The following is a 12,847-nucleotide window of genomic DNA, read 5'->3' as shown; positions in this document are numbered from 1 at the left end:
TTTTCTTAGAGCCAAGGACCCTCCGAGGTTGTGAGTGCATTTGAACAAGGGCCACGTGGAGACAATGTCCTGCCTTTACTGTCCTTCTCAGTCAGGGCATGATGCCCATCTTTTGAATCCAAGTCTTCCCTCCTCTGGGAAGCCTTTGCTGAGGCCTCCTGACTCACTTGGCTGAGTCAATATATTACAATGTAAATATGGAAATGTTTTTCATCATCAATCCAAAGACAACAAGGACATACCTGTAATTGAACAAGGGCGCTTAATACTCACTGCAGTGAAGAAACACACACCATGGTGAACTGTGTGGTGCTGCAGTAAGAAGTATAAGAACCTATTACAAGAATTGGGATTGGGCTGGATTATTTTGGGAAGTTTTGAAGGAAACAGGGGCTTGCTCTAGATAAGATGCTATTACAAAGTAGGGACAGTTCTATGATTGGTATTTCAATAAATCTTATCTGTAAGGTGGGGAGACGAGAATCAGGATAAAGTTGTAACTGGCAAAGAAGTGGTAGATATCCATTTTAGCCAAGAGGAAGATGTTAACATTCTGTGACCTTATTTTTGTCTCTGCTTAAAATTATAAAATGGCCTTGTTTTGTCTTTCATCATGGTCTCTGATCTTGTCTGATATTGGTGTTCTGATATTGATTATGTCCAACAGGAGAATAAAATGGCCTAGCATGAGTTCCAGTCCAGCTCTGAATGTCAGAGGCTGCTCTTCTTTTTCATTTTCAACATGTAGTCCTTTCTCCCAAATACAGTGTGTTATGCAACCAGAGATGATGGCACTTGCTTCTCCGTCCTTCGCAAGGTCTTGCAAGGAACATTATATGAAGGTGTCTAGTAAAAACTTGCTGGTTGGGGGTCAGGAGGGCTGGTCTGGAACTTTCCAAGAGCCTCAACTCATGGCCATTTACTTTGTACATGGTTAATTAACCTTCTGCTGTCAAGTTTCTCCTGAAGCTGCATGTATAAGAAGTAGTCCTGTTTGGACTTCAGATTAAAGGTCATGAGACTGGATCTAGTTGTGACTCCTCCATCAAGTTGCACGACCTTGGGGAAGCTAGTTACCTGCTCTAGGCCTTAATTTCCCCATCTAAAAACGAATAGACTTAGCTTCAATATCTAAAGGCCTTTCCAGCTATGAAATTTTGGAAGAATATGCATTTTCTCTTGCATCTCTTCTACCTTTATGGAAAGTGCTAAATGGCACATGGCCACACATCATTATAGAAGCACTCAACAAATAGTGCTATAGGTGAGCTGTTTAAAATTTAAAAATAACCGATATTTTAATCTTATGCTATGTGTCAGTATTAATTCCACATGGATTAAGGAGTTAAATGTAAACATTCAAAAGATTTTCAAAAAGAAGAAAATATAAAATTTTTCTCTAGATAACAAAAGATTTGCAAACTTAGAATGGTGTTAAAATCATGGGGTACTGGGTGGCTCAGTCGGTTGAGTGTCTGATGCTTGATTTTGGCTCAGGTCATGATCCCAGGGTTGTGGGATTGAGCCTTGCATCCACGCTGAAGGTGGAGCCTGCTTAAGATTCTCACTCTCTCCCCCTCTGCTCCTCTCCCCAACTCGCACATGCTCTCCAAAAAAAAAAAAAAAAACAACATAAAAAAATTACCAGATTTTGTAACATAAAAATGAAAAATTGTGTGCTTAGAAATATAACCAACTTAGAAGACAAAATGAAACCAGGGACATATTTTCAACAGATGGTTAATATCCTAAATATAATCCTATCTCATTCCGTCTACCTATTTCACTGAAATCTTGACTGAAGGCAGGGTAAACTCAACCAGGGAGGAAGTGTGTAACTCTATATATCTGGAAACAACTATATTTTGGTTTTGGATTAGATGATTCTCTCTGAAGGCCTGAGAAACTACCCAATAGTTTCTCTCCAGTGGTTCAAGAATGGAAAGGTTACTAGTGATACAATAATACCTTGTATATATATAAAACGTCACAGTAAAAAGAAGGGCATTTACTCCATTATCTTATTTTATTCTTAGAGCAACATTGTAAGATGTAGGTAATGATGACTCTAACTTCACAAATGATAAACTGAGGCAGAGAAATGGTAAGTACCCTTCCTAAGATCACATCAGGGGCTAAATGTTAAAACCAAATCTGTACCTCAGACTGGGATTCTGCCTCAGTTTTGCTCTCTTTATAGTGAGGATTACAAATTAGAAATTTTCTACATTGCCTTCCAGATTTAAACCAATGATTTATGATAGCACCATGCTCTATTATTGAGGTGGGGACTAGAAGAAAAATAAGAACATTGAAATTTTGCTGGGTTGATGAAAGGAAAACATCCCTCCTAAACTTGATAGGATTTATTGGTATTAAACACCAAAATATTATTTGCTATTTTTTTTCAAAAGACTTTTTTAGTATTACAAAACTTTTTTTTTTACCAGAGTGAGTAGAAAATAGCAGTACATTTCTCCATGATTTTCAGAATTACTTATGCTGGAGGTCTTGATTAAGTGGATTTTGAAATCAAAAGTCTTGGACTGTTGCCTCAAAAACATCCTAGGAAGCCTACGCTTTTATTTAAAAAATAAATTGTAATGTTTATTCATTTTTGAGAAAGAGCATGAGCAGGGTAGGGGCAGAGAGAGAGGGAGACACAGAATCCAAAGCAGGCTCCAGGCTCTAAGCTCTCAGCACAGAGCCTGATGCAAGGCTCCAACGTACAGATCTGGAGGGGATCATGACCTGAGCCCACCACTTAACTGACTGACCCACCCAGGCAACCTGGATGCTTACCCTTTTAAATTTTTTCATGCTTATTAGCTCTTAGGAGATGACTTGGTCCTGGAAAAGTAGTATCTCCCTTTTGTTCATTCTTTGGGGTGCTGCAATAAATTTGTCAGGGTTCATTATAATACCTTCTAGTTCCTCTCATTCACCAATTCTTCAACACTCAGTTCTTTTTTTTAAGTTTATTTATTTATTTTTGAGAGAGAGAGCACAAGTGGGGGAAGGGCAGAGAGAGAATCCCAAGCAGGCTCCCTGCTGCCAGCGAATTGCCCAATGCAGGGCTGGAACCCACCAACCCACCAATTTGAGATCATGACCTAAGCCAAAGTCAGATGCTTAAATGACTGAGCCACCCACATGTCCCTTCCACACTGCATCCATGTCAATTTTGTCTACTTTCCAAGTAGCTTTAACCATGTTAAGTTGTCCAACTTCTTCTCTCTTTCTTCTTGGGAGATTTTTACTACTCCTGGGGTCTGAGCTATATACTATTTTTATGACTCTGTCCCTACTTGCATGAGTCATTACCAGGTGGAAATCAAGAAACACCTTACAGTTCACATAGCCCAAAGTGTCTCACTATTAGACCACTATAGTTTTTCAGACAATGGTAAAACTTAAAGGACAGGAGTTGCGCGGACCCGAAAGTAATGGCAAGACCCTAAGGCCTCAAAGAACAAACAGGGAGGTAAAGTGGGAGCAACCCCTAGGGGCCTCGGTCATTCATTGGACGCTGAGCACGTCACTCTTTGCGTCTGGACGAATGAGGGTGGAGCTCAAGAGGAGGGCACGTGGCCCATTGTTGACGCCTCTGGCCCCGCCCACCGTCCTGCGGCCGGTGGACTTACCCGCCGCGGCCAGCGTCGCCCGAGGGGAGGCCTGGGTGGGCCGCTCCCCACGACCGCCCCCTGCCCTTCCCGTCCGGGGCCTCCTCGGGCACCGCCACCGACTGCTGTCCCCCTCGGCGGCCACCTCACGCCGGGCCCCGTTGCCCTCGGCCTCCCGTCGGGGGCAGCGGGCAGCCTCCGGCGTCGCCGCAGCCCCATCTGTCGCCTCCTCGGTGAGGTACTCCCTGGTGCCATGTCCGCCTCCGGAGATGGAGGCCAGGCCCCGGGTGGCCAGGAGAACCCCATGGATGAGGCGGGGGCCCCGGCGGCCGGAGGGGCCAACGAGGTGGCCGGCGGCGAGGCGGGGGCCGCTGGAGACGGAGTGGCTGGTGGCGATGGGATGGCCGGAGACGAAGCGGTCGGTGGCGACGGGGTGGCCGGAGACCGAGAACAGGTGGCTGGAGACGGAGAGGCAGTGGCCGGAGATGGAGACCGGGAGGCCGGAGACGAGGACAGAGTGGCCGGCGGAGATCGGGTGGGCGGAGGTGGAGTGGCCGGCGGAGAATGGGTGGCCGGAGATGGAGACTGGGAGGCCGGAGACGAAGACAGAGTGGCCGGCGGGGATTGGGTGGGTGGGGGTGGAGTGGCTGGAGGAGACTGGGCGGCCGGAGGTGGAGACGGAGCGGCCGGCGGAAACTGGGGGGCCGGAGATGGAGAGGCCGGCGGAGACGGGGAGGCCGGAAACGAAGTGGCCGGCGGAGACTGGGTGGTCGGAGCAGGAGTGGCCGGTGGAGACGAGGTGGCCAGAGGTGGAGACGGAGGGGCCGGAGGCGGAGGCGGAGACGGAGACGGAGGGGCCGGAGGCGGAGACGTGGTGGCCATGGGCGACAGAGTGGCCGGAGGCGGAGTGGCCGGAGGCGGAGACGGAGTGGCTGGAGACGGAGTGGCCGGCGGTGGAGACCTGATGGCCATGGGCGACAGAGCGGCCGGCGGCGGAGACGGAGCGGCCGGCGGTGGAGACGGAGCGGCCGACGGAGGAGACGGAGCAGCCGGTGGCGGAGACAGAGCGGCCGATGGCGGAGATGGAGTGGCTGGAAACGGAGTGGCCGGTGGTGGAGACGGAGCGGCCGATGGAGGAGACGGAGCAGCCGGTGGCGGAGACAGAGCGGCCGATGGCGGAGATGGAGTGGCTGGAAACGGAGTGGCCGGTGGTGGAGACGGAGCGGCCGATGGCGGAGACGGAGCGGCCCATGGCGGAGACGGAGCGGCCGGCGGTGGAGACGGAGCGGCCGGCGGTGGAGACGGAGCGGCCAGTGGCGGAGACGGAGCGGCCGATGGCGGAGACGGAGCGGCCGGGGACTCCGGGCCCCACCCTGCCGAGGCTGCCGTTTCGGCCGCGCCTGCGGAAGGCCTCAGGGAGGAGGCGGTGGGCCCCGAGGGCGGGAACGCCTTCGAGGCGGGCGAGGACTCGGACTTCGGGCCGGCAGACGAGGACGAGGACGGGGCGGAAGAGCCGGAGGCCGCCGGGGACGTAATTGTGGACGCCCACCATTTCCCAATGGTGGGCTTCCGCTTTCCGTTCCTGGACCTGGTGCATTCGCTGCTACACCTCGTCCACTACAACAACCACATCCTCGTGCGGCCCCGGCCTCTGCAGCTCAACGTTCCCCCTGCGCCCCCAGCGGCGACCGCGGCCCACGAGTCCCAGGGCTCATCGTCGTCGTCGTCATCAGAGGAGGAGGAGGCTACCTGGGAGACCGCGGAGGAGCCTGACGAGGAGGAGACGGCAGCCACAGAGGGTGAGGGGGACCCGCGCGTCCCAGGGGCCGGGGCTGTGGGCGGTTGCGGGCGCCCGGGCACAGAAGCCGAGGTTGGGGGCGCCCCCAGACTGAAGGCCGAGGGCCCGGGTGGGAGCCCCGTGCCGTAGCTACCAGTGGCTTTGAGAAGGAAACGTGCCGCCTTCTGGCAGCCGCGGCTAAGACAGCCGAAGGCCGCGGGGTAGGTGGAGGTCTGCACGGGGTAGGTGCAGGTGCAGGAGGGTGGGAGGATGTGCAGGAGGGCGGGCGGGGCTGTGCGGGTCAGCGCAGATGGGGGTGCAGGGGGCGGGAGGGGTCTGCAGTTCAGCGGTGTACAAGGGGTGGGAGGGGTGCGCAAGAGGGCGAGACGGGGGTGCAGCCAGAAGGAATAGAGCGAGCCAGGGGCACACCTCATTTTTGTCCACGGCTGTTAAAAATGCCAAGTTTTCGAACGTTCATCCCCAATCGTTATGAACTGACGTGGGAGCACTTGGGAAAACTGAAATATTCGGGCATTGAGGGACTAATGAGCTTCATGGGAGAATTTGGAGTTGAGGCAAAACATGGTTGCAAGAAATCTCTGACAAGAACACACACAATGCAGCAGACACTTGATGATTCTGATCCCTTCTTCTCCGGAGGGCCAGTTAGAATAGCAGCACAGGGTGGCAGCTTGACTGGAAAGAAAGAATGTCACTGTGAAAGTGACCAAGCAGCAGAAGGGTGAGGGCCATGGAAGGGCTGTATCAACCAGGAGGAAGGGCCCCAGCTCTTAGTTCCTTCTATCCTCCCGCTTCTCCTGCGGGTACTCTACTAGACGTCACTCTTCCTTATGCATCACGCTATTTCTTCCTGTGAATGTCTGCTCCAAAGTCTGTATTATTCTTCACCAAAGGAACAACAAACTATCAGCAGGAAAACTCTGATAAGGAGGCGCAAGTCTCGGAGAGCGGGGAAGAAGAGACGTTTAACAGACAACAAGAAGGATCTCACTGAAAAGCATTTGGACCCACCACAGAACAGGCCCAAAAAATCCAGGTATCCGTATAGCTCCACCTATCACCCAACCATTCCTGACATTTACCTGTTACTGACCGGGTTGTTGTTTTTTTTTCTCTTAATTCTCCCAATAAATTAAGAAGTTTGTTTAAAATGAATTCAGACATTCCGTTCTACCTACTTAGAATGTTAACACAACACTCAGGTACCTAGTAATAGAAATCACAGTATATTTTGAAATCTATTTCATGGCTCCCCATTCGTTCTTGTGAGCTCTTTTGTCCTCTACCTATAAGACTACTAACAAATGGTAAACGTATCAGTAACTGAGACCAGTCTTTGTTTAGAAAACAGCCGAAGCAGCAGCTAAAGTGGCTGGTCTGTTTCCTACTTGGGCATTCATTACTTGGCCATGGAAATGTACCCCCTTGTACTAACTAGGAGACTATACCCTTTCGAATGTGATTACGTGCAAATGGCAAAAAGTTCAGAATTTCAAGTAGCACTGCATTTAATGATTAATACCTAAGTATTCAGGTGTGGACTTTTGTATTTTATGTGACAGTCCAAAGAAACTTAGTCATAGTATGGCTATTACTTATCACTGAATTGGTAATTAAGTCTTGAAGTATATCTTGTCTTTGAATATATTTAAATCATTAACATTTGATTTTTTTTTCTTTTTTGCGTTTTCAAAGCTGTGTATTTTACAATAACAGCCCGTTTCTCGTATGGTAGATACGGAGAATCAAGGGTCTGGGAGGGTAAGGGAGTATCGTTTGTGGAATGAGCATAGGCTTTTAAGGTGAAGTGATTTTCTTAAATCCCAGAATCCTCTCGAGGGAAAGAAAAAAGCATTGATGGTATTAGGCAAGAGGGAGGCCAGGTTGGTGGGAGCACGTGATCGAAGCCATGGGCCGCACGAGCACCCCAGGCACAAGGGTGCAGGTTACAAGAGGAAACTGTGTTCTCTCCTCGTTGAGAAATAGCCCACGGACGTAGCAGGTATATATAGGGCTGTTTTCATAGGTTTGGAAAGTCACCGTTGGTGGTTACGGCTCTATGATTGCTAATTTTCTCTCATTTCATCCTGCAGCTGGGAGGAACAAAACGAGATGAAGAAAGAAGAAAGAATCTGTCCACTGTTTCCGGTTTCTCATTTTTTAGAAGCGCATGGGAATTTTATTAACACTGACGTCATTCCAAACCGCATCCCCCAAAGAGAGATATCCCATGAAATCTGCCTTTTCTGTTACACTTGACAGATACGTTTGACAGCATGTGTTCTCATCAAAAATAAGTTTGTTTTAAAGTAATAAACTGGAAGGAAGGCAGATTTTATTTAGATAAATCATTTTAACTCCAATCTCTCTTTTATTTTACCTCTTTGTTTTGACGCACCATGCCTTCATTAAAAGGTATCACTTCCTACCATTTGACGAGCCTGTTTTAAATTATTTTATTATGGCCCCAAATAAATTAAAATGTCAAGGTGAAAACAACTTTTGTAAAGAGGGAGATGGAGGTCAGGTCTTTAGAGCTACGTGGCTCACTGTGTCAGGAACTAGCCGCATGTGGCTACTGAAACACGCCCGGTCTCATTTGAGATGCGCTGTTAGGCATAAAAAGGACATACCTCACTGATAATTTTATACCAATTACATATCGAAACGATACCAAATTGAGTTAAAATGTACTACTGGAATTAATTGTGCCCACTTCTTTTTACTTCTTAACGTGGATACTAGAAAAAGTGACACATGTGAGTTGCATCGTAATGTCTATTAGCACTGCTCTAGAGTGTGGTTTGGAAGGAAACCTGGTGGATGGCCCAGCTGGCCTGCAGGCCACATGGTGCTGCTGGGCCTCGACCCAGACACCGATTTAGAGGGTGGTTCTCAAAGTTTGGGCCCCACGACAGCCTCGTCAGCACCAGCCAGGAATCCTTAGGTTCCACCCAAGACCTGCTGAATCGGAACCTCCGAGGGCAGGCCCAGAAATGGGTGCTTTCACAAGCTCTTCAGGGGATTCTGAGGCAGCTACGGTTTCAGAAGCACTGCTTCAGAGGCACAGGGGAAGCTGAGACTCACCTATGGTAGAACCAGCCTTAATTCACTGGCTTGGGACTTGCAGGTCAACTGAACAGGGTGGCAAGGGCTGGACTGGGGAGGGGGCCAGAACCCACAGGGGCTGAGACACAGAAGGGCTCACATTGGGTGATGGCAGAAAACTGCAGAAATAAAAAACCTGATTCCAGAAGAATACAAACATGACACCATGTATATAAAGTCTAACGGCACATGCAAAATGATCACCGTGTACTGATCGTGGATACAAATATCTAGAGGAAAAAGCATGCATAGGAGAGATGCCTACAAATGTAGCATGTGTGGGTGGGAAAGGTAAATAACTCATTTAGGGTGGTGACTACCTCTTGGGGAAAAGAAGGGAGGAGAATCCTACTGGGGAGGGCTCCACAGTGGCTTCAACTGTATTTCCAATGTTACATTTCTTAAGCTGCGTGGTGGATACATACATGTTGATAGAGTATTATAATTTTTCATAGATCTGAAATATTTCATAATAATGAAAAAAAAAGAAAGGGAGAAAATGGACTAGAATCTGTTCAAGAAAAAAGAAAGATAAAGTCATAGTTGACTCAAATAGAGGATCAGAGAAGGGGAAAGGTCCTGGATTTGAGACAAGAGGGCTTCATTTCTACACTTAATTAAGGCTTCCTAGGTGCCCCCCTGAGTAGCATGAGATACCTTCTCTCGTGTTCTGTGCTAGCACATCTTGTATTCTAACATACATAGAATCTAATACATACATCTCCCAACATCAATCCCTGCACTGAACCTCTGAATGGTTGGGACCTTAAAGGGTTTTAGTCTTTCTTTCGCGAAGCCTTATTAGATGCTTAACTAATGTCTGCTAAAATGAAGTGAACTTAACACTCCCACAACTCTGCTTTAAAATGCATTATCAGGGGCATCTGGGTGGCTCAGTTGGTTAAGCATCCGCCTTTGGCTCAGGTCATGATCTCATTGCTCCAGAGTTCAAGCCCCTCATTGGGCTCTGTGCTGACAGCTCAAAGCCTGGAGCCTCTTCGGATTCTGTGTCTCCCCCTGTGTCTGTCCCTCCCCCTGCTCATGCTCTGTCCCTCTCTCAAAAATAAACATTAAAAAAAATAAACAAACATTAAGATAAAATAAAATGTATTATCATGTAGTGTTCCTTATGGCTAGAACCATATGGTAAAATAAAAGGCAGAGGGCTCTTTGTCACCATTATCTAAACTGAAAGGGTGGGCCAAGATAGTGTGATTTGAGGGCCCTCAAACTGGTTCTGATTTGTTAGTATTTATGCTGTGTTACTTGTAACATACTATTGCTTTTAGAGCCAAGGAAGAGAGACCTATATCCTGAGCTCCATGCGGTAGAGCCCCACTTTGGTCCTCTGCCAGCCTTGCTCTTCCCTATAAGACCAGGATCCAGGAGTGCTCGGTTGAGACTGAGGGAGAGAGAGAGAGAAAGAGGAGGGGAGGAGGAGGAGGATTCAGGGAATAAGAGCTGGGGAGCCCTTCTGCACCACAGAAAATTTGCAAAGACTTCGAGAAGTTAGGAAAATTATCAGAAAGACAGTAGCGCCATTATACTCTATTTGCTTCTTTGTCAGAAGCTTGGTTGAGGGAAAACTCAAGTGATCTCTCTTTCTTCATTCTTCTTTGCTTCCTGTTTGCCAACCAAGACTTGGATTTGAAGAACTCTGTTATACTGAATCTGAAATCATCTTCAGATTAGAGCATGCATTTTCAAGTGTCAGTGAGATTTCTGGATCAATAAAGGTATCCTGAAAGGATCCTGGGAAGATGGCGGCATAGGAGGACCATGGGCTCACCGTGCATCCTGCTGATCACTTAGATTCCACCTACACCTGCCTAAATAACCCAGAAAACCTCCAGAAGACTAGCAGAACGGAGTCTCCAGAGCCAATCGCAGACAAGAGGCCCACGGAAGAGGGTAGGAAGGGCGGCGAGGCGGTGTGCCCTCCACGGACTGGCGGGAGGGAGCCGGGGTGGAGGGGCAGCCCGCTGGCCAAACAGAGCCCCGGAGTCTGGCTGGCAAAAGTGGAGGGGCCGGACAGAGTGTGTTCTGACAGTAAGCGGGACTTGACATCTGGAAGGTTATAAGCTAACAGCTCTGCTCAGAAAGTGGGAAGGCTGGAGGACAAAGGGAGGGAGAGCTGCTGAGCCCCCGGACGACAGAGCTCAGTTTGGTGGGGAACAAAGGCGCTCGCCAGCGCCATCTCCCTCGCCCATCCCCCAGCCAAAATCCCAAAGGGAACCAGTTCCTGCCAGAGAACTTGCTTACACTGCGCAAACACCCAACTCTGTGCTTCTGCGGATCCATCCCTCCTGCGGGTCTGACTCCCTCCCGGTGCCACAGGGCCCCTCCCGAAGTGGATCTCCGAAGGAAAAGCCAGCTGAGCCTGCCCCTCCCGCCCCTGTGCACCTTGCCAATCCACCCCAGCTAATACGCCAGATCCCCAGCACCACAAGCCTGGCAGTGTACAAGTAGCCCAGACGGGCCACGCCACCCCACAGTGAATCCCGCCCCTAGGAGAGGGGAAGAGAAGGCACACACCAGCCTGACTGTGGCCCCAGCGGTGGGCTGGGGGCAGACATCAGGTCTGACTGCGGCCCCGCCCACCAACGCAAGTTATTCAAGACAGCAGAGGGGAAGTGCCCTGCAGTTCCGCACCACTCCAAGGACTATCCAAACTGACGAAACGGAAGAATTCCCCTCAAAAAAATGTCCAGGAAATAACAACAGCTAACGAACTGATCAAAAACGATTTAAACAATATAACAGAAAGTGAATTTAGAATAATGGTCATAAAATTAACCACTGGGCTTGAAAACAGTATAGAGGACAGCAGAGAATCTATTGCTACAGAGATTAAGGGACTAAGGAACAGCCAGGAGGAGCTGAAAAATGCTATCAATGAGCTGCAAAATAAAATGGAGACAACCACGGCTCGGATTGAAGAGGCAGAGGAGAGAATAGGTGAACTAGAAGATAAAATTATGGAAAAAGAAGCTGAGAAAAAGAGAGATAAAAAAATCCAGGAGTATGAGGGGAAAATTAGAGAACTAAGTGATGCACTAAAGAGAAATAATATACGCATAATTGGTATTCCAGAGGAGGAAGAGAGAGGGAAAGGTGCTGAAGGTGTACTTGAAGAAATAATAGCTGAGAACTTCCCTGATCTGGAGAAGGAAAAAGGCATTGAAATCCAAGAGGCACAGAGAACTCCCTTCAGACGTAACTTGAATCGATCTTCTGCATGACATATTAGGGTGAAACTGGCAAAATACAAGGATAGAGAGAAAATTCTGAAAGCAGCTAGAGATAAACGTGCTCTAACATATAAAGGGAGACCTATAAGACTCGTGACCGATCTCTCTACTGAAACATGGCAGGCCAGAAAGGAATGGCAGAAGATCTTCAATGTGATGTCCCGGAAAAATATGCAGCTGAGAATCCTTTATCCAGCAAGTCTGTCATTTAGAATAGAAGGAGAGATAAAGGTCTTCCCAAACAAACAAAAACTGAAGGAATTTGTCACCACGAAACCAGCCCTACAAGAGATCCTAAGGGGGATCCTGTGAGACAAAGTACCAGAGACATCACTACAAGCATGAAACCTACGGACATCAAAATGACTCTAAACCCATACTTTCTATAATAACACTGAATGTAAATGGACTAAATACACCAACCAAAAGACATAGGGTATCAGAATGGATAAAAAAAACAAGACCCATCTATTTGCTGTCTACAAGAGACTCATTTTAGACCTGAGGACACCTTCAGATTGAGAGTGAGGGGACGGAGAACTATTTATCATGCCACTGGAAGTGAAAAGAAAGCTGGAGTAGCCATACTTATATCAGACAAACTAGACTTTAAATTAAAGGCTGTAACAAGAGATGAAGAAGAGCATTATATAATAATCACAGGGTCTATCCATCAGGAAGAGCTAACCATTATAAATGTCTATGCGCCGAATACCGGAGCCCCCAAATATATAAAAACAATTACTCACAAACATAAGCAACCTTATTGATAAAAATGTGGTAATTGCAGGGGACTTTAACACTCCACTTACAGAAATGGATAGATCATCTAGACACACAGTCAATAAAGAAACAAGGGCCCTGAATGATACATTGGATCAGATGGACTTGACAGATATATTTAGAACTCTGCATCCCAAAGCAACAGAATATACTTTCTTCTCGAGTGCACATGGAACATTCTCCACGATAGATCACATACTGGGTCACAAAACAGCCCTTCATAAGTATACAGGAATTGAAATCATATCATGCATACTTTCAGACCACAATGCTATGAAGCTTGA

The 12,847-nt window shown here is 48.0% G+C and overlaps 1 protein-coding gene across 1 annotated transcript; it reads left to right on the top strand.

The window, feature by feature from the left end:
• The first annotated feature begins 3,843 nt into the window (after window positions 1-3,843).
• On the top strand, window positions 3,844-7,852 carry LOC107180525 (glycine-rich cell wall structural protein 1-like). Its single transcript, XM_042975165.1, has 3 exons — window positions 3,844-5,422; window positions 6,315-6,457; window positions 7,515-7,852. The coding sequence occupies exons 1-2, from the start codon at window positions 3,877-3,879 to the stop codon at window positions 6,413-6,415; spliced, it is 1,647 nt and encodes a 548-aa protein (XP_042831099.1). The 5' UTR covers window positions 3,844-3,876; the 3' UTR covers window positions 6,416-6,457; window positions 7,515-7,852.
• The last annotated feature ends 4,995 nt before the right edge of the window (window positions 7,853-12,847 follow it).

The sequence above is a fragment of the Panthera tigris genome, chromosome X (genome assembly GCF_018350195.1).
Source record: "Panthera tigris isolate Pti1 chromosome X, P.tigris_Pti1_mat1.1, whole genome shotgun sequence".
Taxonomy (NCBI): Eukaryota; Metazoa; Chordata; class Mammalia; order Carnivora; family Felidae; genus Panthera; species Panthera tigris.
This window is presented reverse-complemented; position numbering and strand designations above follow the sequence as displayed.